Below are 27,529 nucleotides of genomic sequence, written 5' to 3' on the forward strand. Positions count from 1 at the left end.
CTTTGTTACCGGGGTCTACTTAACACTAACTTCATGGTTCACTCTCACAAACCTAACGTGACTCAGGTTGAGACGTAGATGCTGTCTCTTAACGTGCCGTGTACCATATTTACGCAGCTGTGTATTTTATTATGAATAAACAGAGACTACAGTAAATAAGAGAATTCCTGGGCGGAACCCCTGTAGCTACGAGCCACAGAAGACCGGAAGTACTTCCCTTCAAAATAAAGGTAGGTGTAAAGAAATAACTAAAGTCATTTATGTATCTTCTGAGTGATCGTTGTGTGTGTCACTACAGTACAGGCCAAAAGTTTGGACACACCTTCTCATTCAAAGCGTTTCTTTATTTTCATGACTATTTACATTGTAGATTCTCACTGAAGGCATCAAAACTATGAATGAACACACATGGAATTATGTACTTAACAAAAAAGTGTGAAATAACTGAAAACATGTCTTATATTCTAGTTTCTTCAAAGTAGCCACCCTTTGCTCTAATTACTGCTTTGCACACTCTTGGCATTCTCTTGATGAGCTTCAAGAGGTAGTCACCTGAAATGGTTTTCCAACAGTCTTGAAGGAGTTCCCAGAGATGCTTAGCACTTGTTGGCCCTTTTGCCTTCACTCTGCGGTCCAGCTCACCCCAAACCATCTCAATTGGGTTCAGGTCTGGTGACTGTGGAGGCCAGGTCATCTGGCGCAGCACTCCATCACTCTCCTTCTTGGTCAAATAGCCCTTACACAGCCTGGAGGTGTGTTTGGGGTCATTGTCCTGTTGAAAAATAAATGATGGTCCAACTAAACGCAAACCGGGTGGGATGGCATGTCGCTGCAGGATGCTGTGGTAGCAATGCTGGTTCAGTATGCCTTCAATTTAGAATAAATCCCCAACAGTATCACCAGCAAAGCACCCCCACACCATCACACCTCCTCCTCCATGCTTCACGGTGGGAACCAGGCATGTAGAATCCATCCGTTCACCTTTTCTGCATCGCACAAAGACACGGTGGTTGGAACCAAAGATCTCAAATTTGGACTCATCAGACCAAAGCACAGATTTCCACTGGTCTAATGTCCATTCCTTGTGTTTCTTGGCCCAAACAAATCTCTTCTGCTTGTTGCCTCTCCTTAGCAGTGGTTTACTAGCAGCTACTTGACCATGAAGGCCTGATTCGCGCGGTCTCCTCTTAACAGTTGTTGTAGAAATGTGTCTGCTGCTAGAACTCTGTGTGGCATTCATCTGGTCTCTAATCTGAGCTGCTGTTAACTTGCGATTTCTGAGGCTGGTGACTCGGATGAACTTATCCTCAGCAGCAGAGGTGACTCTTGGTCTTCCTTCCCTGGGGCGGTCCTCAACATTCCACTAATTAACCCTGAGAAGGCACACCTGTGAAGTGAAAACCATTTCAGGTGACTACCTCATGAAGCTCATTGAGAGAACACCAAGGGTTTGCTGCGCTATCAAAAAAGCAAAGGGTGGCTACTTTGAGGAATCTAAAATATAAGACATGTTTTCAGTTATTTCACACTTTTTTGTTAAGTACATAATTCCATATGTGTTCATTCATAGTTTTGATGCCTTCAGTGAGAATCTACAATGTAAATAGTCATGAAAATAAAGAAAACGTATTGAATGAGAAGGTGTGTCCAAACTTTTGGCCTGTACTGTATGTATGTATGTATGTATGTATATATATATAATATTTTTAACACTCGTAGTAGCCTACTTATGATAACTTTCTGAATAACTATCCTGATAAGCAGCATGGGCATCAGAGTAGCTGTGAGCTGCACTGTGTTGTATACCCTACTGGATGTGGTTGTCACCACTGTCATATACACAAACGGATCACACTTGAGCATATTCAAAAAGGATGCCCTGAACTTTAACATCCTCCAGTCAGCATTGGACCTCTGGGGGACTGTGCTGCTCAGAGCCTCCCTCCTGCTAGGTGCCTCCATAGGGGTGTCATGGAATAGAAAAGACGGCCCACCGAGGGTCACAAAACTCACCACCCTCATTGTCCTCCCCTGCCTGATCGTCGCCACCTACGCCCTGGCCAAGATGCTGATGCTGAGCGAGCTGCGGCCTCTGAGCCACCAGCCCTGGATCCTGAGCCTGATATGTTGGACATGTGCCTCTTCTCTGGTTGTCCTGCTGCTCTGGAGACTGCTGGGGAAGGAGTCCAACTTGGCCAGCAGTCACTACAACAGCAGCAGCAGCAGCAGCAGTGGAGGAGAAGGGGACACTGACAAGCTGGTGGAGACAGCTGGTGAGGAGGAGCAAGAGGTGGGGTTTGAGAGGAGGAAGAAGGAAAAAGAGGAGGAGGAGGGAAGCCAGGAGAAGGAGAAGACCAGCTCTGGGGCTACACTGGGATGTCTGCTGCTCTACTGCAGAAAGGATGGTGGGCTGCTGTCTGTAGCCGTCCTCTTTCTCATCATCTCAGCTGTGTGTGAGTGTCTCCTTGATATAGTATTATAAACCAGTCCAGTCAAAGTGTTTAATTTTGTCTGTTACAAATGGGGCTTGGTATCGTTTAAAAATGTCAATACCAATGCCAAAACCACAGGGACGTGCACAGACATTTGGAGTGGCTATTGCTCTAACCTGGAAAAAAAGGCACCATCATTTCTGCTTGAAGTACTTCAGTTAAATCCTGGAAATATAACATATATGCTTTAAGCCAAGGGTGTCAAACTCAACAAACTGTATAGTTTATTGACATGCTTTATTTAATCAAAAAAAGTAAAATATTTTTGACTGTTTTATTGCATGTCTTATATAGCCTTCTCACATAGAGTTTGGTCCACATAAAGCCTGAAAAAGTCAGCAAAAAAGCCATCATAGAATTTAGCAAATCAATGCATTCTGATTACATTTTTAAAAGCAGGCTACCACACAGCCAACTCACAACAGCCTTTTTCACAGGCCTGAATATACAATCTCACTCGTGGTGTGAAAATTTCTGCGTCTCAAATTTTTTTTTTTTAAATCGATTCACATTCGATTCGCTCTACCGATTCAAAATCGAATAATAGAATTACAAAAATTGATTCATATTTTTTAATAAAACAAAAATATATATTTTTTTATTGTATGTCTACTGCAATCACATGGGAAAAGTAACTACATTTACATAATGTGAATCTTTTTTTTAATCAAGAATCATTTTGAATTGAAAATCGATTTTGAATCGACTCTTGAGCCTAAAAATCGATATTGAATCGTGACATTTTCTGAATCGTGCACCCCTAGAACCTAAGTTGATATGCGAGCCGGATCAAAATGTGTGAGGGGATGGATTTGTCCCGCGGGCCTTGAGTTTGACACATTTACTTTAAGCACTTAGTTAAATTACGTAAACATTAGCTACATATACGTATGCGGAGTTCCCTCCCCTCCTGGTGGACCTCATGGGACCTTCATTCAGAAAAGATATGCATGGTAGTGAATGGGGAGAGACAAATTATTTTTTTATCCTGTTTGAATTGAGCCATGGATTACATATATGACGTACGTCAATTTAAAAGTATTTAGTAGTAATTTTTCAACAGAATAAAGTCTCAGTTTATTGTAGGTTTGTCGTATGACCATTTAGTTTAGTGTGAAACTGCTCAGTGAACTAGCTACATCTCTTGTCTCGCACAATTTGCGTCACCTAGTGTAGAATATTAGCAGTTAAAGTTGTATTTTGTGCTCATAAAAGAGCTGTGTGCAGTCTTTGAGGAACTGGTTCGAGGAAATGTCTCTGACACATAGAAGGTTGAGCTTAACCTTTAACTAGAGTTTAAGCCTTTTATGGCATAAGAATGCATTCTGTACCTATAAGCAGAAGCAGAAGAACAGGAAAAGGCAGCTAAAGTTAAAAGAATAGAAGAGGAAGTTGCAAGAGGCCCTGACATTGGTCTGTGTGTTTGTGAAAGATAACAGTTTCTGTCTAGAAACTAGGAGACCCCCTTAGATCAGAGTTAATTCGAACCGAGATCCTGGTGGGCCGGGCTCTGACTTGATGTCTGTTGCTAAGGAAATTTAGACTCTTATACTTAAACAGTTTGACAATAATCTGTGACTTTCTTGATTTAGAAAATTATCTTTTAAACTGACAAACATCATATGTGTAATTCATGGCTCAATTGAAACGGGATAAAAAGAAATTGGTCTTTCCCCGTTCAATACCGTTCATATTTTTTGCGAATTAAGATCCCATGGTGGTCCACCGGAAGAGGAGGGACTTTGCCTCTCTATAAGCACTTGAGCTAAATTCCGTAAACATTACATATATGCTTTAAGCACTTCAGTTCAATCATGTAAACATAACAAATATGTTTAAAGCACTTGCTTCTGAGGAAAGTACAGAGAGAAAATTAAAAAAAAAAATAAAGGAATTTCACTACTTTGTTTTCAAAGTGAAACGTTAATATAAGGCAATGTTGCGCGACGTGATGCAAACGTTACAAGTCGCACATTATTCAAGGCAAATGTGTGTGTATATATATATATATATATATATAATATATATAATATATATATGTGTGTGTATATATATATATAATATATATATATATATAATATATATAATATATATATGTGTGTGTATATATATATATAATATAATATAATATAATATAATATATATACAGTGCCTTGCGAAAGTATTCGGCCCCCTTGAACTTTTCGACCTTTTGTCACATTTCAGGCCTCAAACATAAAGATATAAAACTGTAATTTTTTGTGAAGAATCAACAACAAGTGGGACACAATCATGAAGTGGAACGAAATTTATTGGATATTTCAAACCTTTTAAACAAATAAAAAACTGAAATATTGGGCGTGCAAAATTATTCAGCCCCCTTAAGTTAATACTGGTAGCGCCACCTTTTGCTGCGATTACAGCTGTAAAGGTTCGCGGGGTATGTCTCTATCAGTTTTGCACATCGGAGACTGACATTTTTGCCCATTCCTCCTTGCAAAACAGCTCGAGCTCAGTGAGGTTGGATGGAGAGCGTTTGTGAACAGCAGTTTTCAGTTCTTTCCACAGATTCTCGATTGGATTCAGGTCTGGACTTTGACTTGGCCATTCTAACACCTGGATATGTTTATTTGTGAACCATTCCATTGTAGATTTTGCTTTATGTTTTGGATCATTGTCTTGTTGGAAGACAAATCTCCGTCCCAGTCTCAGGTCTTTTGCAGACTCCATCAGGTTTTCTTCCAGAATGGTCCTGTATTTGGCTCCATCCATCTTCCCATCAATTTTAACCATCTTCCCTGTCCCTGCTGAAGAAAAGCAGGCCCAAACCATGATGCTGCCACCACCATGTTTGACAGTGGGGATGGTGTGTTCAGGGTGATGAGCTGTGTTGCTTTTACGCCAAACATAACGTTTTGCATTGTTGCCAAAAAGTTCGATTTTGGTTTCATCTGACCACAGCACCTTCTTCCACATGTTTGGTGTGTCTCCCAGGTGGCTTTTGGCAAACTTTAAACGACACTTTTTATGGATATCTTTAAGAAATGGCTTTCTTCTTGCCACTCTTCCATAAAGGCCAGATTTGTGCAGTATACGACTGATTGTTGTCCTATGGACAGAGTCTCCCAGCTCAGCTGTAGATCTCTGCAGTTCATCCAGAGTGATCATGGGCCTCTTGGCTGCATCTCTGATCAGTCTTCTCATTGTATGAGCTGAAAGTTTAGAGGGACGGCCGGGTCTTCGTAGATTTGTAGTGGTCTGATACTCCTTCCATTTCAATATTATCGCTTGCACAGTGCTCCTTGGGATGTTTAAAACTTGGGAAATCTTTTTGTATCCAAATCCGGCTTTAAACTTCTCCACAACAGTATCTCAGACCTGCCTGGTGTGTTCCTTGTTCTTCATGATGCACTCTGCGCTTTACACGGACCTCTGAGACTATCACAGAGCAGGTGCATTTATACGGAGACTTGATTACACACAGCTGGATTCTATTTATCATCATTAGTCATTTAGGTCAACATTGGATCATTCAGAGATCCTCACTGAACTTCTGGAGAGAGTTTGCTGCACTGAAAGTAAAGGGGCTGAATAATTTTGCACGCCCACTTTTTCAGTTTTTTATTTGTTAAAAAAGTTTGAAATAGCCAATGAATTTCGTTCCACTTCATAATTGCGACCCACTTGTTGTTGATTCTTCACAAAAAATTACAGTTTTATATCTTTATGTTTGAGGCCTGAAATGTGGCAAAAGGTCGAAACGTTCAAGGGGGCCGAATACTTTCGCAAGGCACTGTATATATATATATATAATATATATATATATATATATATTTTTTTTTTTTTACTATTCACAGGGCATTTGTCATTATCTCCATAACTTTAAAAACTCACATGAAGGTGGAAGGGCTTTCCCTCTCTTTTACATGCAGTGCTCCGTGTGGGAGAATATAAACAAGAGGGGCAGAGGGCATCTCTGAGTTATAGTGGCAAAATAAATTAACACAAAATTGGATGATATGGCGATTTAATTTGATTTAACTTTACTAATGATGGGCTTTTCGTATTGATGCAGCCACAACAGCAAGAAAAGAAAAGAAAAGAAAGAAAAGTTGCGTAACGTAGAATTTTTCCTGCCTGCCTCTACAACGTGTAACGCCAAACATCCAATCACAAGCATTATTAGATCTTGGTGGAAGCATGCTGCATGCTTATTGGTTCACTGATGCTGATGAGATTTACTTCTTAGGTATTGAAATTGGGCATTGATTGACAAAGTATTTTTCGATACTTGATACTTTAGAGGCAATTTAGTCGGTGTCTTAAAAGTATTGACTTCGGTACCCAGCCCTAGTTACAAGGGTTTGCAACACTCATGTGAAGAACCTCAATGTCTTGGCAATTGTGTTTAAAGGTGCTCTAAAGGGGGTAAGCTTCTCCTTTGAACGCGTAGCTCCTATGGTGCCATTTTGATGCTAACAAGCCAGCACCTCCCGTTAGCATTCCATTGACTGCCATTCATTTTGGTGCCACTTTGACAGCGAATAACTACATCTGAAGCATTTAAACACTCTATTTGTTCACTGTTTATTTCTAAAGAAACATGACAATGTATAAAAGGCTCCATTACCTTGTACCTCACGTTATGGCTCCGTAACAGACGTTTTTGTAAAAACAGGCTAACGATTGTGTCATAACCACGCGACTTACTGTCGCACAGTAGAGGAATTACCATATAGTACAGGAGAAGCTCGCAGGCAGTTTCGACTCACATTAGCTGTTTAAGTTTAATTACTAATGTTAACAAGCATTTTAGTTAGCAATAATTAGCCTGTGCCTATATTTTCTCAGTCAATCTTTGGGTCTATGAACTATCAGAAAATAGAAAAAAATGTCCATCTCTGAAATATTTCACAAGGGGACTCAGAGTTTCTTATTTTCTTCCAAAAAAGATATTTAGTTTATTATCACATAAGACAAAGTAAAGCAGCAAATCCTTACAACCGAGTAGCTGGAAACAGAGAAGCTCTAATATACCTAAACGATTAATTGATTATCAAAATAGTTGACAATAAAAAACAAATCTAAATTGTTTGGTCAACTAATTGGTTAAGTGACTTATTAATTCAGCCTTACTGTTACAAATTTTCTGAATTTCTTTTTAAAAACAAATGTCTTATAGTTTTCACTAAGCATCTTGATAATTGATGGCATGTATGACAGTTTATGATGCGTATGAAAAGTCAATTCCACTAAGGCCCAAAAAATCCTGCATGTGGACAGCCCTTACATTATATTTTGGCCTCTCTCTCTAACTTGCAGGTGAGGCCTTCATACCGTACTACTATGGGAAAGCAATTGATAGCATTGTGGATGACCAGAGCATGGAGCACTTCGCTAAGCCTGTGATCACACTGTCAGTGCTGGCCTTTGCCAGGTGAGTATCGGGAGACCATCAGAAGATGTGATGTGTGTCATCACTAGGCCCAAAACGGAATCTGGAGATTTCTTTTTTTTTTTCTTTGTTTTGTTCAACATGGACCCCATTTTCCTATATTTTTGTGTGTAAGTGACTGATGTGAACAACAATCTTGGAAACTGGTCCAGTATTGAGCGACCCTGTGACCGGGCAGCTGCAAACCGAGCTGCAATGTCACCCTATATGGCAAATGGGCATCGTCAATTTTGTCCACTAAAAGTGCTGTTTTTGCCACTGATAGGCTCAGGTTGTTATTTTAAGTGTCTGACAACATTATGGAAAGGATTCCGACCTTTTTTAAGAGATTAAAGTCCTCTTTGTTTAACCAGAAATAGCTCAGAAATCGCTATCGCCAAACCCATCAGACTCAAAAAACATACATTTGAGCCAACATATTATTTCACAGGTAAACTATGTGGTTTCTTCAGTTATGATGGTTGGAAAAGTGGAAAGACGAACCACACAGGTGTTTTTAATAGTTTTACTTTGCGTCTGTGTACTTTGAATGAAGCGTATTTTACGATGATAAAGTTACTGTTCCTCTCCAGGAACCATCAGCTTATCGTGGTGGAGAGGTTTGTGTGTCTCTGTGAACCTGAGGGCTGTGTTGTCTGGAGCTTTGTGCTCCTGGTAGGGTCTCCCAAGGCAAAGTGGTCTCAGGTGAGGGGCCAGACAAAGAATGGTTCAAAAACCCTATGAGTGATCGAGGTAGAGGTGGAGTGACCCTGCCCGGAGGAAGCCCAGGGCCCCCGTCTGGAGCCAGGCCCAGATGGCGGGCTCGTCAGCGAGCGTTTGGTGGCCGGGTTTGCCACGGAGCCCGGCCGGGCACAGCCCGAAAAAGCTACATGGCCCCCATCTCTCCATCCCGTGGGCCCACTACCTGTGGGAGGAACCGCTGGGGTCGGGTGCACTGCCACATGGGTGGCAGTGAAGGTCAGGGGCCTCGATGGACCAGACCCGGGCAGCAGACGCTGGCTCTGGGGACGTGGAATGTCACCTCTCTGTGGGGGAAGGAGCCGGAACTGGTGCGGGAGGTGGAGCGCTACCGGTTAGATCTGGTGGGGCTTACCTCTACGCACAGTCTCGGTTCTGGAACCATACTCCTGGATAGGGGTTGGACTCTTTTCTTCTCCGGAGTTGCCCAGGGTGTGAGGTGCCGAGCAGGTGTGGGGATACTCACAAGCCCCCGGCTGAGCGCCGCTACGTTGGAGTTTACCCTGGTGGACGAGAGGGTCGCCTCCCTACGCCTGCGGGTTGTGGGGGTGAAAACTCTGACTGTTGTTTGTGCATATGCACCAAACAAGAGTTCGGAGTATTCGGCCTTCTTGGAGACCTTGAGTGGAGTCCTGCATGGGGCTCCAGTGGGGGACTCCATTGTTCTGCTGGGGGACTTCAACGTGCACATGGGCAATGATGGAGACACATGGAGAGGCGTGATTGGGAGGAACGGCCTCCCTGATCTAAACCAGAGTGGTTGTTTGTTGTTGGACTTCTGTGCTAGTCATGGATTGTCTATAACAAACACCATGTTCGAACATAGGGATGCTCATAAGTGTACTTGGTACCAGAGCACCCTAGGCCAAAGGTCAATGATTGATTTTATAATCGTTTCATCTGATCTGAGGCTGTATGTTTTGGACACTCGGATGAAGAGAGGGGCGGAGCTGTCAACCGATCACCATCTGGTGGTGAGTTGGGTCAGGGGGTGGGGGAAGACTCTGGACAGACCTGGTAAACCCTAACGGGTAGTGCGGGTAAATTGGGAACGTCTGGAGGAGGCCCCTGTCCGACAGACTTTCAACTCACACCTCCGGCGAGGCTTTTCGTGCATCCCTGTGGAGGCTGGGGGCATTGAACCCGAGTGGACAATGTTCAAAGTTTCCATTGCTGAAGCTGCGGCGAGGAGCTGTGGTCTTAGGGTCTTAGGTGCCTCAAGGGGCGGTAACCCACGAACACTGAGGTGGACACCGGTGGTCAGGGAAGCCGTCCGACTGAAGAAGGAGTCTTTCCCATATATGTTATCCCAGAGGACTCCGGAGGCAGTTGCAGGGTACCGAAGGGCCCGAAGGGCTGCAGCCTCTTCCGTGAAAGAGGCAAAGCGGGAGAAGTTTGGGAGTGTGGGAGAAGTTTGGAGAAGACATGGAGAAGGACTTTCGGTCGGCACCAAGGTGCTTCTGGAAAACTGTTCGCCACCTCAGGAGGGGGAAGTGGGGAACCATCCAAGCTGTGTACAGTAAGGATGGGACACTGTTGACCTCAACTGAGGGCGGTGGAAGGAGCACTTTGAGGAACTCCTGAATCCGACTAATACGCCCTCTATGTTAGAGGCAGAGCTGGAGGATGATGGGGGATCATTGTCAATTTCCCAGGCGGAAGTCACTGATGTAGTCAAACAACTCCACAGTGACAAAGCCCCGGGGATTGATGAGATCCGTCCAGAAATGCTCAAGGCTCTGGGTGTGGAGGGGCTGTCCTGGTTGACACGCCTCTTCAACATTGCGTGGAAGTCTGGGACAGTGCCAAAGGAGTGGCAGACTGGGGTGGTGGTTCCCCTTTTCAAAAAGGGGGACCAGAGGGTGTGTGCCAATTACAGGGGTATCACACTTCTCAGCCTCCCTGGTAAAGTCTACTCCAAGGTGCTGGAAAGGAGGGTTCGGCCGATAGTCGAACATTGAAGAACAATGTGTATTCCGTCCTGGTCGTGGAACAATGGACCAGATCTTCACTCTCGCAAGGATCCTGGAGGGAGCCTGGGAGTATGCCCATCCGGTCTACGTGTGTTTCATGGATTTGGAGAAGGCGGGAGATACTGTGGAAGGTGCTGCGGGAGTATGGGGTGAGGGGGTCTCCTCTCAGGGCCATCCAATCTCTGTACGACCAAAGTTAGAGCTGTGTCCGGGTTCTCGGCAGTAAGTCGGACTCGTTTCAGGTGAGGGTTGGCCAGGGCTGCACTTTGTCACCAATCCTGTAATATTTATGGACAGGATATCAAGGCGTAGTCGGGTTGGGGAGAGGTTGCAGTTCAGTGGGCTGGGGATCTCATCGCTGCTTTTTGCAGATGATGTGGTCCTGATGGCATCATCGGCCTGTGACCTTCAGCACTCACTGGATCAGTTCGCAGCCGAGTGTGAAGCGGCTGGGATGAGGATCAGCCACTCTAAATCTGAGGCCATGGTTCTCAGCAGGAAACCGATGGAGTGCCTACTCCAGGTAGGGAATGAGTCCTTACCCCAAGTGAAGGAGTTCAAGTACCTTGGGGATTTGTTCGTGAGTGAGGGGACAATAGAGCGGGAGATTGGTTGGAGAATCGGCGCAGCGGGTGCGGTATTACATTCAATTTATTGCACCGTTGTGACGAAAAGAGAGCTGAGCCAGAAGGCAAGCTCAAAGCTCTCGATCTACCGGTCAGTTTCCGTTCCTACCCTCACCTATGGTCCCGAAGGCTGGGTCATAACCGAAAGAACGAGATCCAGGGTACAAGCGGCCGAAATGGGTTTCCTCAGGAGGGTGGCTGGCATCTCCCTTGGAGATAGGGTGAGAAGCTCAGTCATCTGTGAAGAGCTCGGAGTAGAGCCGCTGCTCCTTCGCGTCGAAAGGAGCCAGTTGAGGCGGTTGGGGCATCTGGTAAGGATGCCCCCTGGGCGCCTCCCTAGGGAGGTGTTCCAGGCACGTCCAGCTGGGAGGAGGCCTCGGGGGAAGACCCAGGACTAGGTGGAGGGATTATATCTTCAACCTGGCCTGGGAACGCCTCGGGATCCCCCAGTCGGAGCTGTTTAATGTGGCTCAGGAAAGGGAAGTTTGGGGTCCCCTGCTGGAGCTGCTCCCCCCGCGACCCGACACCGGATAAGCGGATGAAGATGGATGGATGGAAAGTTACTGTTTATTTACATGGAGTAAATCGTGGCTTTAACGATAGCAATTTCGCAGATGTTTTTATGTTTGAAAAAAGGATCTTCCTTTTTAACAGAAAGGTCGACATCCTGGGTGCCCGGGTAGCTCAGTTGGTACAGCGTGCGCCCACACGTAGAGGTTTATTCCTCGACACAGAAGACCAGAGTTTGAATCTGATCTGTGGCGATTTCCTGCATGTCTTCCCTCTCTCACTCTCCCCTTTCACAAAGGTGGAAATGCCCCCAAAAAAATTATCTAAAAAAAAGAAGAAAAAAAGACATCCTTAGAAATCCTTTCCACAATGTTGTCAGACACTTAGAATAATAATCTGAGCCTGTCAGTGGCAAAACGAGCACTTTAGTGGACGTAAACTGAAGGTGCGCATTTGCCCATTTATGTTACATTGCAGCTTTTTTCGCTGACAGCCAACTGCAGCGATCTTGCTTAATACTGGACCAATGTCAACGATTGTTGTACCCATCAGTCACTTAGACTCAAAAACATAGGAAAATAGGATCCATGTTAGAGCTGGGCAATATATCGATATTATATCGATATCGTTATATGACACTGGATATCGTCTTAGATTTTGGATATCGTAATATCGTGATGTGACATAAGTGTTGTCTTTTCCTGGTTAGTAGAGTGATGTAATTGTTTGAATTTACCGGACTGTTCTAGCTTTTCTATTATTTGCCTTAACCGACTTAGTTACACATTAATGATGATTATTTATCAAAAATCTCATTGAGTAAATATTTTTTGTAAGCACCAACCAAGTCAACCCTACAATATTGCTGCAATGTCAATATTGAGGTATTTGGTCAACAATATCGTGATATTCTATTTTTTTCCATATCGCCCAGCTCAAGTCAGTGTTGGAAAAAAAAGAAAGTTACCCTTTAAATGCTTTGTGACACCTTTGCCCTCTCCTCAGTTCCCTTGGAATGGGAGTACATGGAGGAGTCTTCACTCTGACGATAGCTAAATTAAACCTTCGGCTTAGGAACCATCTCTTCAGAACTCTGATGAGGCAGGAAATTGGCTTTTTTGACGAAAACCATACAGGTGATATGTATGTGATATCTGCACTATTGTTTTCTTCCACTGTGTGGGGGTCTTCTTCAATAGAGCAGTCATTCTATTGTTGTTTCATGCCGATATATCACCTCGTAGGTGACATCATTTCACGTCTGTCAGCTGACACCACCCAGATGAGTGACCTCCTTTCCCTGAATATCAACATCTTCCTACAAAGCACCATCAAGGGCATTGGCATCTTCATCTTCATGTTTGGGATGTCCTGGAAGCTCACACTGGTGGCCATCGTGGGATTTCCTTTCATTGCCATTGTCTCTGAACTTTATGGCAATTACTACAAGGTAAAGTACATTTGTGTATGTGTAAATAATTTTATTTACAGATACAATTAAATTAACTTTTTGTATTTTTTTTTTCTATTTAAGAAATTGACCAAAGAGGTGCAAACAATCCTTGCAGATGCCAATAAAGTTGCAGAGGAAACCATTTCATCCATGAGGACAGTACGGAGCTTTGCCAACGAATGTGGGGAGGCCGAGTCCTACTATGGCAAGCTTTTGGTCATGTTCCAGCTCAACAAAAAACAAGCCCTGGCCTATGCTGGCTACATGTGGTCCAGTAATGTAGGTATCAGCAGTTGTCCATTCAGATGAAGATTTAAAACTCTAAATCTGTTTTTAGATTTTTATCTAACTTACTGATACAGTAGCTGTATGTTACAATGTGGGCATCAATAGGATCTCTGTGTGTTTTTCAGATCTCAGAGCTTGCTTTAGAGGTTGTTATCCTCTACTATGGCGGCCACCTTGTAATAACCGGTCAGATGAGTAGTGGTGCCTTGATATCTTTTTTCATATACATGCTCGAACAGGGAGAATGTCTTCAGGTGTTTCATCAGTTTTATTAATGTCTTTCATTATGTGTGTATGAAGACACTTAACCCCTAAACCATAGTCATGTGTGGTTTACTTTATAGAATATTGCATCGGTGTACACGGGCCTCATGCAGGGAGTTGGAGCTGCTGAGAAGGTGTTTGAGTACCTGGACAGGAAACCCAAACACCCAGCTGATGGCACAGAGGCTCCAGACACATGCACCGGTGTGGTGGAATTTAAAGACATCAAGTTTGCCTATCCAACACGCCCTGAGACTGAAATTCTCAAGGTTTGTTCTCAGGGATCTTTCTGCCATCATGTGTTGATAAACTGTACAGCTCTTTGGCTCCCACTCCTAGTCTCGCATTGCCAGACCTATATCCACAGCGTTGTGGAGTAAGGTCTGGCTACATCACATTAGATTAGATTAAACTTTATTGTCATTGTGCAGTGTACAAGTACAAAGACAGCGAAATGCAGTTTGCTTCCAACCAGCAGTGCAAAGAAAAGCAGAAAAGTGCAATGCAATATACAAGTATAGACAGGTGGTGCATAGGCAGGACAAGAAATATATTGCATTGTTATAAGAGCAGAATAAATATGGCTATGTAATATGAACAATGTATGAACAACCTGTACAGATATGTGCAATGTAGTAGTAGTGACATTATACTAGTAGTAAGAATAATATATGCAGTGTATTAACAGAACAGGGCTTAATAGGTTAAATTGTCACCGGGATGCAGAGCTAGAGTTCAGTAGGGTGACAGCTGCAGGAAAGAAGCTTCCTCTGAACCTGCTGATTTGGGTGCGGAGAGACCTGAGACGCCTCCCGGACGGGAGTGGGGTGAACAGGCTGTTGTTGGGGTGAGAACAGTCTTTGATGATGTTGCGCGCCTTGCGCAAGCATCGCTTGCCCTGGATGCTCTTGATGGAGGGGAGTGATGAACCAGTGATGCGTTGGGCAGTTTTCACCACCCTCTGCTGTGCTTTCCGGTCATGGGCAGAGCAGTTGCCATACCAAACTGTGACACAGTTGGTGAGGATGCTCTCGATGGTGCAGCAGTAGAAGTTCTCCAAGATCTGAGGAGACAGGTGGACCTTCTTGAATCTCCTCAGAAAGAAGAGACGCTGGTGAGACTTCTTGATCAGGGTAGAGGTGTTGAGGGTCCAAGAGAGGTCCTCAGAGATGTGAACACCCAGAAACTTGCAGCTGGTGACACGCTCCACCTCAGTCTCGTTGATGAGAATGGGGGTGTGTGTGCCAGCTTTAGACTTCCTGAAGTCCACAATGAGCTCTTTGGTCTTCTTGGTGTTGAGAGCCAGGTTGTTGTCAGTGCACCACAAGGATAGATGCTGGACCTCCTCCCTGTAGGCCGTCTCATCGTTGTTGCTGATGAGACCATTCATCATAGTGTCGTCTGCAAACTTTACAATAGTGTTAGAGCCATGTACAGGTGTGCAGTCGTAGGTGAAGATGGAGTAAAGGAGAGGGCTCGGCACACATCCCTGTGGTACGCCGGTGTTCAGGGTGATTGTTGAGGAGGTGTGATTATCTAACCTCACAGACTGAGGTCTGTTTGTAAGGAAGTCCAGAATCCAGTTACAGACGGAGGTATTGATACCCAGTTCACTGAGTTTGGTGATCATTTTGGAGGGGATGATGGTGTTGAATGCTGAACTAAAGTCAATGAACAGCATTCTCACATAGGTGTTGCTATTGTCAAGGTGGGACAGGGCAGAGTGAAGTGCCATTGAGATGGCATCCTCTGTGCTCCTGTTCTGATGGTAGTCGAATTGGAAGGGATCCAGTGAAGGTGGTAAGCAGATCTTGAGATGTGCATGGGAACAACAATCTTCCAGTATAGGTGAAAAAATTGTTTGCATTTCTTTAAACCAATCACAATCGTCTTGGGGCGGCACTAATAGTGCGTTCCATTTACCTCGGAAGCCGAAGCAGGGAATGACATCACACCCGAGTTGAACGCGTTTCCGTGTCGGATTTTCACTGTTTTCATTAGCTCTAGCCAGGTTAGCCATTGTTAGCAATGCCAGTTTATTACATCACATTAATTCAATTCAATTTTCAATTCAATTTTATTTATAGTATGGAATCATAACAAGAGTTATCTCAGGACACTGTACAGATGGAGTACGTCTAGACCACACTCACACAATTTTCAAAGATTCCAGCAATTCCCCAAGAGCAAGCATTTGGCGAGGAAAAACTTCCTTTCAGGGAGAAACCTCGGACAGACCCAGGCTCTTGGTAGGTGGTGGGCTGATGGTGCAGGTTGGGGGTGTGATGAACAGTGGCAATTATAGTCACAATTAGAGATGGCCCGATACCATTTTTTGCTTCCCGATGCCGATTCCGATACCTGAACTTGCGTATCAGCCGATACCGAGTACCGATCTGATACCAGTGTGTCATATATTTTATTATGTTTGAACAGCTGTATACTACTATCCCTTATGGATGTGATATGATTTCTATCTTTGTTGTCAGTCTGGCTCAGGTTAAACTCTTTGTGAAACATGAACAAACACAAACAATGAATGCCACAGAACTTTCTGTTATTATCCAGTTTGACAGTCAGTTATAACAAGAAAAAGAACATAAATAAACTACTTTAACGTAGATTTTGTTCAGGGCTTTATTACGTGGTATCGGATCGGTGCATAAACTCCAGTACTTCCCGATACCGATACCAGTGTTTTAGGCAGTATCGGAGCCGATAACGATACTGGTATTGGTATCGAACATCTCTAGTCACAATAAAGACAATGGAACTATGACTAGAAATAGTAGTTGTAGTAGTTTGTGGCTTGGCAGGGCACTGCAGGGTGTAGCAGGACGTAGCAGGGTGTAGCAGGACACTGTAGGGCGTAGCAGAGCATAGCAGGACTTAGCAGGGTTTAGGAGGGCGTAGCAGGGCACTGCAGGGCGTAGCAGGGCAATTACATTAGCATTACGCCGATTTTGTGCATACAAACAGCGTAACAACATTTGAACATTGTTGTGTAAGACTGATCTAATGAGACACAAATAACACAGAAGTGTCAGGAATACAGTTCTGCGGGAGTCTTGCACCACTGCAATTTTTATATTATTTAAACATAATAATAGCTATATTTGAAGATGATTCAATGATGTGCGAATATCAGCAATTGATAACACCAAACCAAAAATATCAGTTGCCCTTTAGACTCGAAACCCCCTAATTTCTCTACTATATTTCAACTTTGTGATGTGTTTTGCAGGGAGTGTCATTCACTTTGCGGCCTGGGGAGGTGACCGCCCTCGTGGGTCCTTCAGGCAGTGGAAAGAGCTCCTGCGTGAGTCTGCTGGAAAACTTCTACCTTCCTCAGCAAGGCCAAGTGCTGCTGGATGGAAAGCCCATTCACACCTTCCAGCACGACTACCTCCACTCCAAGGTCAGACCACATCAGTGGGATTGATGGAGTTCAACATTTAGGACAGAATGTGTTCTTTTACAGTATATTACAATTACTATGACAATTTTTTCAATACTTTTAACAACTTTCCTAAACGCTTAACACAGTTAGCACATTTATTTATTTATTTTATTTAACCTTTATTTATTCAGGGGAGGTTCACTGAGAGGGAGGGACAAGCGCTGTTCTTTCACTTTCCCCACCCAGATTTTATCCTGTCGGTCTGGGGATTGAACCGATGACCTCCTGGTCACAAGCTCTCTTCTCTAACCTTTAGGCCACCACTGCCCCGAACATCGGTCTGTGTAGGCTATACAATTAACACATTTCTTGTTGCTTTGACACAAATTGCATAAGGTTAACACAAATTTAAAATGCTTGAACATCTTTTACAAACAAGCTCAACCAAGACCAAAACAATGGATATGTACTGCCAAATTCACAAATGCTTTCACACTGTTAGTCAGAACAGATAACTAGGGGCCAGTTGTTCAAAACATTTAATCTGGATCAAAATTATCCGGATTTGGAAATCCCATTTTTTGCTATCCAGGATCAGGTTTTTCAAAGAAACATTGGATTGGATCACCCTTATCCAGATAGACAGTTTTCAAGATTCCCAAATCTGGATTACCAGTGCTCTAAATGGGACAACATATCACAATGTGGGCTACCAGCTATGTAAAGAACAGGTAGGAGAGCCAACATGGGGTCACTGTAAGTGTTTCTTATTTTGAGACAAAACACAAAAATAACAACCATCCACTTCCATTCATAATTTATTTTATGACCCCTCATCTGAGTTACAACAAATAAAAACAAATATACATTAACAAATATATTGTGGATATTTTGAAAATGTCTTAAAAACAAAACAAAAGGCTAAATATCCAACAGTTTACAAAATAAAGAATGTTCAGGGTTCTTCTTCATCTGAGGAGGAGAGACCAGCATTTCCAAGCCCTGCTTTTAGGAGGCAGAGCTGAAGTTTGGCTTTGGTTTGCTGCAGTTTGGTCAGCTTGATTTGTTCCTCTGCCAGGACGATCTGTGCTTCTGCTCTTTCACTTTCTCGTTTAGACATGGGGACAAGATCATTTCTATTTTTATTTTATTTTTACTTTACTATACTGAATAGCTTAATTGGTAGCCTATGTCTACTTCATCTACTTTATCACTGTTACAACGGTTACACAAGTCAAGTGCAAAATATAAATAAAAGTATATACAGTACATGATACAAATGTATTATTTGACCAATTTTAAAGTTTTACTACATTTTCTTCCTGGAATCCACCTTGAAATCCTACCCCCTGTTGGGATCAGGATAATCCTCTTTTTTTGGATCAAAGATATCCAAATCCTACTGACAAGTTTTGAACAACACAAACTGAAGGTTTGATCCAGATTAAAACTAGGATTGGATTCCATAATCTAATCGGATTTCAGAATCCTTCTTTCCCTTTTGAACAACCCATTTTCAAGATTTGATCCAATCCGATAACCAAAATCCGATCAGATTACCTTTGAACTGGCCCATCATGTTCTAAACCTAACTTATAGGCTAAAGTGAAAGTGAACAGCTGTTCACAAATAAACACAAATATATCCCCTGCATTTTATTCCATTGCTACTGAGAAACCGCTGATTGAAGCTATGCAAATAGACCAATCACAGCTGATTCCCATCTAAGAAACACACTCAGGTGTTGAAGTTCTTTCAATTGCATGACCATATGTTGTATGTAAAAGAGGACCTATTTGGGCTGATTTTGTGTGGAAAAGGAACAATAAAGTAGCCTGGGTAAACCCTGACGAACTTCGGGCAAATTTGAGATTTGCTCTGCAAGTCAGTCTGGCCATGAGCCCATTCAAGGAGAGGAAGACCAATACCAAGACAATTCTGTCTCTGTCTTCTTTTTTTCATAAACCATACATTCTATAAAGCTACTCTGAGATGGGTCATTCATGTTTTGTATTGAATTACTGCAGCAAAAGAAACTAGATGCATACATTTACTAAACCCAACAAAATAAAAATGTAGAGACGCTTCAAGAGAAACTGCATTGTAAAACACAATCTATGATCAATAACATATACTATTGTCTATTGTATAAGGGCAGACTTGACATATAAAATAATGCAGTTTCTGTAATTCCATATGATGTTATTGTTTTGTTTGACATTGTGCTATGATTGACTAAATGTGCCTGTTGGAAGAGACCATGTGTTAGTGTTTTGGAAGAATTATTTGATGTTTGCATTGTTTTGGTAGACATAGTGTATTGTGTTAGTGAATTGTTATTTTGAAAATTAGTGTTAGAGTTTAGTTTTCAATGTGTGATTTTGAGCATGAAATTAACTGTTTTGCCAGTTGTGTGTTGTAGATGTGTTGGTGCCTTAAAAGTTTAGGAAAGTTGTTAAAAGTATTGAAAAAATTGTCACAGCGATCGTAAAAAAAACTGTAATGTTTAATACTTGCATATTCTTTATTTGTCTTATTGTCAACAAATCAAACAAATGAAAAGACCAAAAGTAATAATGTGTAAGTCTGACTCTGTACTTTCCAACTTTCCTTCCCAGTTTGTGGCACTTAAACCCAAACCAAGATTGTGGTTCCCATCAGAAATTTAGACACAAAAACATAGAAAAATAGGGTCCAGGTTGAAAAAAACCTTTACCCTTTAATATCAACCACTTTTTGGCAGCTGTCAGAACTAAAACGAGAATTTTTTGTAACATTAATTAAATCATAATTTTCGAAGTGAAACATTAGGTAAACTAGGAATACAGGCTCCATTTACTTTAGATAGCACAGACAAACTGATGTGGGGTTTTTTTAGATTATTTTTGGTCATTTCCTCCTTTAATCACTGGGACAGCTTAGATATGAAAGGGGGAGAGAGAGAGGGAAGACATGTAGGAAATCGCCACAGGTCAGATTCAAACCCTGCTCCTCTGCGTCGAGGAATAAACCTCTACATATGGGCATGCGCTCTACCAACTGAGCTACCCGGGCACCGTTTTTAATAGTTTTTGGACAACAGAACTCTATGGCACAGAGGAATAAGATATATCATACTATACTTGTTAATGGGATCAATTCATTGTTGGTTAATGTCTTTCACACATAAAACCATCCATTTGTTATTTTGTTTCTGCAGGTAGCTCTTGTTGGCCAAGAGCCTGTGCTGTTTGCCCGGACGGTCGAGGAGAACATCACCTATGGCCTGACTGACGTCCCAATGGAGACTGTGGTGCAGGCTGCCATCGAGGCGAATGCTCACGATTTTATCACCTCCCTCCCTACAGGCTATGGAACAAGTAATTATTATTCATATGTGTTCGTTTAGAGGTCAGACGTCGATGTATTAGTAAAGAAAAAGATAGATAAGCCAAGACACTCAGTCAGTAATCATAAAAAAGTTATATTAAATAAGATTTTAATATTGCCCTCATGAAGCTCAGCGTAAATTCTTTCAGGAAGACTTCTAAACTTCATCGACCTCTCTCTTCTAAACCTGATCAGCTGTTTCGAGGCGTTCACTTTTCTGTTAAACCAACCAGAATTGGCCAAGAATTTCACGAGCCTATCACAGCATGGCATCCCTGCTTTAAATCTGTTCTTCTCTCTGCTGCTGTCAGTTATCATTTCAGGCAAAGCGTGCAACTGGAAAATGTTCACTTCACCTTTTCGCGACCCGTGTCTCGTGGTGCTAGCAGCTGATGTCTATCCTCAGAGGAAAAACTCTCTTCTCGCACTCGTTCCTGCTCAAACAGCCTCTTCTGCTGCTCAGGTGGATACACGCGGGTTATAACCGGTAGCAACCTGGCAGCGCTAAATGCAGTCCAGCAAGTTACTCACACATGCCTGCAGTTCCTGGGGATGTTTGCTTCGGTCGACAGCGCCTAATCGCCGCACAGCACTGGCCTCCAGCCGCCCGACACTGAAGTCAGCTGGAACATCTAAGTTAAGCATGTCTCATCGGGCTGAATGAATGCGTGTGCATGAGCAGTGATTGACATGCAGTTAGACACCCCTTCCCTGGCCATGATTGGTGCATCTGAACAGGGAGCTGTGGATTTTTGCAAATCGCACTGAAGGCTGTAGGTGGTGCCAGAGGAGCCAGATTTTTTGTTAAATGACCTGTTTCATGTACTTCTACTGGAACATAGGGTCAGTTTCAGCAAATATGACAGAAAGTTAGTTTTATAAGGCATACCTACTGCATCTTTTATAAGGACAACCGACGGGCATTGTTTTACTTATAATAAAATGCATCAGGTTTAAGCGAGCACATTAGGCAGGCCACATGTATTTTTCTTTAGAGGGCATATTATGCAAGCTGCTTCTATCTTTTTTCATTAATTTGCTTATATTTAGCATGCTCTCAAACATCTCAGTTGACACTCTTCAATTCACGTGCGCATTTGCAGTGGTAGATGACTGTTACTGTTCCTGTTAAACTAAAAGCCCTTTAGCGGTTCACTCCGTCTATGCTTCGGGGAATCGCAGAGAAGCAGCTCCTTTTAAATTTGCGCATATATTTTGATATGCAGTAACTGGTATAAGTTTCAGACTCTCTTCAACAATGCTAAGTTTTATACATTTATAATATACATATATTGATAAGGCGATGGAGTAGCTTTCTTATGCATTCGTCACATACTCATGACATGCTCTGGAGTTAAATCACTTTTCTAATACCTGGGCAGGTGTAACATTCTTTTCTTGATAGGGAAACAACACGCAATGTTAAAAGTTTCTTCTTCGAGGCTATCGCAAATCATTATCAGTTTGTTCATTGCTGACGTCAAGCAGCGTGCATGAGGCATTTATATTCTGCATCCGAATATTTATTGTATATGTTCATCGTCATCTGCTGCCTGCCATACGTATTGCTTCGTGCCTTATGCTCACATCATTGGCAAGTAGCACTATATTCATTGGATCTGGTAAGTGGTCTAGCAATACAAAGGTATTCTCAGCCACTAATTGCGTTTGTTGTTGTACAATGGTGTCATATCACCGTTGCCGGCTAATTGACAATTTTAATTGATTATTTAATTGTCTTATCAAACAGGCCGGAATCGCTTCGAATTCCACTAACTACCTTCATCTTCATCACATTATCCGTGGGGTCTTCATTGTGCTTCTTTTGTTTATTCATTATTTATTTGCAAAGATGTCTTCGTCAAAGAAACCTATCCCTTCAGCGTATTCTGAGCATTCTTTCAGGATTGCGCTGCTGCCAATCAGGCATTTCATCTACGTCCCTGCAACACTGCAGTGTTGTTCATCTTCCACCTAAACCTCCTACGGTAGCCCTATCGGCGCTGTGTTCTGCAAAACACAGATTTTTGGCTAATCCCTGGTAAGCGATGCATGGAACCGGTGGTAGAGCCGGTTTCATAATCACTACGCTGTTTATTCACCTTTCTGGTCATGGCTGACCTCGGCAGTTAGTCATGCATCATTCACTGAGCATAGACTCACACATGGCCGTGTCAACCTCAGCGTGGAATATGCATCATGGTCGTTGTGACCTCTTCACTGTATCATGGTCGTCAGGTCGACCTCTCATTCCATCACCTTTGAGCCTAATTGTAATATCCTGTATGTCTGATTTTCTATTTCACTGTAACCTAGATATCTGCTTTCCTTTATATCTCTAAACAGTCTATGTACAGTTTAAATACATACAACCATCTGTATACATACATACCTACTGTATATAAATCTACACACTACTCTCAACAAATGCATCAATGAGGAATTTATACAAGATAAACATGCAGAGGGCTAATTCGAAGCCGGTCCAGGAGGGCTCATTCTAGCATGGTCAGCCAAGTCCAGAGAAGGCAGAATGTCTGTGAAGGGGCCCCAGATTTCTCTAAAGGCTGCAAGCTTCCCTCTCACATTATATAATATCTTTTTTGGTGTGCAGTAAGACACAAGCTCATTAATCCAATATCTTACTGATGGTGAATTTTCAGATTTCCAGTTGATCAGAATACATTTTTTTACTGCAGTGCTCGCAAGTAAAATGAAGTATTTCTTGTAGTAGTTCACATTAATAGAGCTTGTGTCCCCCGGGATCCGTAGTTTTGGGTCCTGTTCAATTTGACTTCCTATTACCCTTGAGGTTAATTCAATGACACGTTTCCAAAATTGTTCTATCATTGGACAACTCCATAGCATGTGTATAAGATCACCATCGGTCACTTTACATCTCTGACATTTGGAGGAAATGTTGCTGTCAATTTTATGTAACCTGTAAGGGGTGTAGTATGTCCTATGGAATATATTAAATTGAATTTGCCTGTGTTTCGTGGAGGTTAGCACGGTCTGTGCTTGTATCCAATAGATGATGCCAATCTGCCTCCTCATAAATACAGCCTAGGTCTTTTTCTCCTTTCCCCTTTGTAGATGTTTTATCATAAACCGGTAACTTTCCATTGATGATACCATATATAGAAGATATTATTCCTTTTGTTGATCCGTGTAATTTGTTACATAGGTGGGTTTCAAGAGGAGTTTCTTGTGGGATATATGGGAATGTTTCTTTGGATTTCTCCTTAACTCAGTCTCTAATTTGTAGAAATTTGAAGATACTATCTTTGGGAAGGTTGAATTTTTCATTTAGTTGTTGGAAGTTAGCAAATGTATCATTAATGTATAAGTCAGCAACTGCTTGGATTTCTCTTTCCCTCCACCCCCGCAACACTGAGTCAGCTATGTGGTGTGAGAGGTTGGTTTAGCCATCATTTAAAGCTAGTTCTTATCAAATCAAACGTTCACCTCAGCATTTAGGTCATTCATTTAGGATAGGGGCTGCTACTACTGCGGCAAATCAAGGTATCTCGTGTACATCTTTTTTAACAACTTGTTTGATGGTCATCCTGTGCTACTTATCTGATATTCGTCCCGATGTCGACGACGTCCTCACAAACCAGAGATCCCTAAAGCCATAATTTTCTGATAAGCATTATATAGCCTATAACTGGTGGTGGTGTACTTCTCATGGTCACTAATTTTGCACTCTTACATTCTACGGAGTTAAGCTTGCTCATTACTGCATTCTGTTAATTTCTTCTAACTATATATAAAAAAAATAATTTCGTCATACTTTCTGCCCATTGCCTTTTATTTTTGCCTCCCTGTTATGCTGGCCTGAATTGCCGTGATTTTATTTTCCTTTGTGTTTGCTGGCCTGAATTGCCGTGATTTTATTTTCCTTTCTGTTTGCTGGCCTGAATTGCCGTGATTTTATTTTCCTTTCTCTTTGCTGGCCTGAATTGCCATACCGGCGCGAATTACCGTGATTTTATTTTTCCTCCCTCTTATGTGGCCTGAATTACCACACCGGCCTGAATCAGTATACAGATTTGTTGCTGCCCATTAGGTCAGGTATGTTTCCTTTCATGCCTTTCAATCACTAGTTCTCGGGTGGATATGCCTTGGTTTCTCTACCCTTTTAAAATTATTTTCATAAGGATGGAGTTTAATCTCCAAAGACTCTGTACATTTCATATTATGCATATGTACAAATAAACCTTTGCATATTTGCAACAAAGTCTCTCCTGATTGAAATACTAGCTTTCCTGTTCTGGTCTCCTGCTAGAAATCCCATTTAGACTCAATGGGATCTCTCCCCAATTAACAAATAACTAACTTATCTGGTGAAAATGTATGTATTTTAGGGGATTCGGGAATAGGCGCACAAAAATGGCTCGCTAGCGCCCCCTACAAAACTTAAAAAATGTAGCCCCTGCAGCACGTTTAATGTAGACTAACGAAACTTGGTTAACATATGTAGCATGTCAAGACGTACAAAACACATCATTTCCACATGTCGTATTTTAACGAACTCCTCCTAAAGATTTAATTCGATCAACTTCAAATTTGGTCTCTGCCATCTTAAGACGTTAAAGATGAAAAGTTATTAAAAGAAAAACTTTTCGTCATAGGGCATGGCCGTGGCATTTTGTGCATTTCGCCATCGAAACAAGAAGTTGGTGTAACTTGAGTGTACATTGTCCAATTGGTTTGAAAGTTTTCATGATTCATAAGACTCGTTATTAAAAGCAACATTTTTTGTCCAACGGTGTGGGCGTGGTGTGGCGGCCCTTTTGAGCATTTATCAATGAACAAAGAAGTTGTAACTTGAGTGTACGTCATTGTATCTGCCCAAAATTTCTCACGATTGACAAAGGTCCAGGCCTGAGGACATCTGGCAACAGGACATCCGCCTTATATGACAAACATCATCCGATTTACATGAAACTTATAATGTGTGGTCTACATGTGATACCCCCTATACTTTAACTATGCCCATGAACCTAGGCCACGCCCCCCTTTCATGGCTTTTGAACCGTTTAAGGTAGAGTCTTGAGTGAGGTATCATTGAACTCAGCAGAGAGTTCCTTCTTCATTGGTGATGGTTTGGCCCACCCCCTATGCTTAAGCCACGCCCCTTTCATAACTGGTGACCCATTTAAGGTACAGTTGTGTGAGGTATCATTAAATCAGCAGAGTTTCTTTTTGATTGGTGATGGTTTGACCCGCCCCCTATGCTGTAGCCACGTCCCTTTTTATAACTTAAAACCCGTTTGATGTAGACCCTTGTGTGAGGTATCATTGAACTCAGCAGAGAGTTCCTTATTCATTGCTGATGGTTTGGCCCGCCCCCCTATGCTTAAGCCACGCCCCCTTTCATAACTAGTTACACGTTTAAGGTAGAGTCTTATGTGAGGTATCAATGAACTCAGCAGAGACTTCCTTTTTTATTGGTCATAGTTTGGCCTGCCCCCTATGCTTTAGCCACGCCCCTTTCACAGCTAATGAACTATATGACGTAGAGTCTTGTGTGAGATATCATTGAACTCAGCAGAGAGTTCCCTTTTCATTGGTGATGATTTGCAGTGTCTGAGTGCCATGCAAATGCACGGTCGCTAGGATAGGCGTCCACCAGTAACCCCAACGCGGGCAGAGGAGCAAGGGCCTGTCCAACACTGCTTGCAGCTTTAATTACGTTAAAGAGAGAGTTTGTTGTAGAAGAGTACTGTGGGTTTTATATAAATGAAATGGAGCTAACTGTCATCTGTGCTTCATAAAGATGAAGTCATGCAGCAGAATTACTGCTCATTTTTATTCACCAGGTGTTGGAGAGAAAGGCACCCAGTTGTCAGGGGGGCAGAAACAAAGGGTGGCCATTGCAAGAGCTCTCATCCGCAACCCTCGTGTTCTTATCCTGGACGAGGCGACCAGCGCCCTAGATGCAGAGAGTGAACACATTGTGAGTGAAAGGGTACATTAGTGAACTTTTGAATGTGTCAGAGAGCTGCTGATTCATCTCCGTGATCATTTTGTTAATATCTGATATATCTACTGCAGGTTCAGAAGGCTCTAAACAACATCATGCAGGAGCGCACGGTGTTGGTGATCGCCCATCGGCTCAGCACTGTGGAGAAGGCAGACAACATCATTGTGATGGACAGGGGCCATGTGGCTGAACAGGGGTCTCACAGTCAGCTGATGGCCAGTGGGGGGCTATACTACAAGCTGGTGCAGAGGCAGGTCCTGGGCATTGAGACAGGGGTGGAGGTCCTCAACACATCCGAAAAACTCAGCTAGAAGTCTGATGGTGGAAGGCAGCGGAGAAGGCAAAGCAGCAGTGGCAGTGGCAGTGAGTCTGAACACAATTTGCGCTACTGAGAATGAACTGCAGGGTGTGGTAATGGGATTGGACTGTTGGAAGGGTTGATTATTTCTGGATATTCTGGGATTCAAACCATATGTACTGTAGAAACTATTTTGTGCAGAAATTCAGAAGTGAAAAGGCCCCTCACTGAAATCCAGGAACGTGATATATTTTATTGTAATTTGATCATGTCAGAATCCGGTCAGGTTGAGATCCACTCATAGACAAACAGAGGTATTATGAAGTAAAAAATATAGTTGAATATCTTAAAACATATCATAGAGCAGTGATTCCCAACCAGGGGTACTTGTACCCAGGTAGAGACGTTCTGATACCATGTCCTTCCCGATACTGATTTCGATACCTTAACTGAACCCCATTGAGTACCGATCCGATACCAGTGTGTTAACAATTTTTTTTATTTTTATATATATATATATATATATATATATATATATATATATATATATATATATTATATATACAATATATAATTGCTGTCAAAAATGTTTGGGCATTTCCGCCTTTACTTACCAGGATAGCTTAGAAATGAAAGGGGAGAGAGATGGGGAAGACATGCAGGAAGTTGCTGCAGGTCGGATTCGAACCCTG

General features: G+C 42.5%; 1 protein-coding gene across 1 annotated transcript; it reads left to right on the forward strand.

Moving 5' to 3' along the window:
- Positions 1-1,747: 1,747 nt before the first annotated feature.
- On the forward strand, positions 1,748-27,025 carry LOC120560802 (ATP-binding cassette sub-family B member 9-like). The gene is made up of 11 exons (XM_039803657.1): positions 1,748-2,453; positions 7,794-7,908; positions 12,779-12,909; positions 13,018-13,223; positions 13,308-13,505; positions 13,640-13,768; positions 13,859-14,047; positions 17,023-17,196; positions 20,378-20,537; positions 26,376-26,512; positions 26,611-27,025. Exons 1-11 carry the CDS (start codon positions 1,766-1,768, stop codon positions 26,848-26,850), a joined length of 2,367 nt encoding a protein of 788 aa, XP_039659591.1. The 5' UTR covers positions 1,748-1,765; the 3' UTR covers positions 26,851-27,025.
- Positions 27,026-27,529: the final 504 nt, after the last annotated feature.

The sequence above is a fragment of the Perca fluviatilis genome, chromosome 6 (genome assembly GCF_010015445.1).
Source record: "Perca fluviatilis chromosome 6, GENO_Pfluv_1.0, whole genome shotgun sequence".
NCBI classification, from domain to species: Eukaryota; Metazoa; Chordata; class Actinopteri; order Perciformes; family Percidae; genus Perca; species Perca fluviatilis.

Coding starts and splice junctions, on each gene's coding strand:
- LOC120560802 (XM_039803657.1), top strand. CDS start 1,766: ATGGGCATCAGAGTAGCTGTGAGCTGCACTGTGTTGTATACCCTACTG. Junction 2,454..7,793: donor TCTCATCATCTCAGCTGTGT/GTGAGTGTCTCC, acceptor TCTAACTTGCAG/GTGAGGCCTTCATACCGTAC. Junction 17,197..20,377: donor ACGACTACCTCCACTCCAAG/GTCAGACCACAT, acceptor TTGTTTCTGCAG/GTAGCTCTTGTTGGCCAAGA.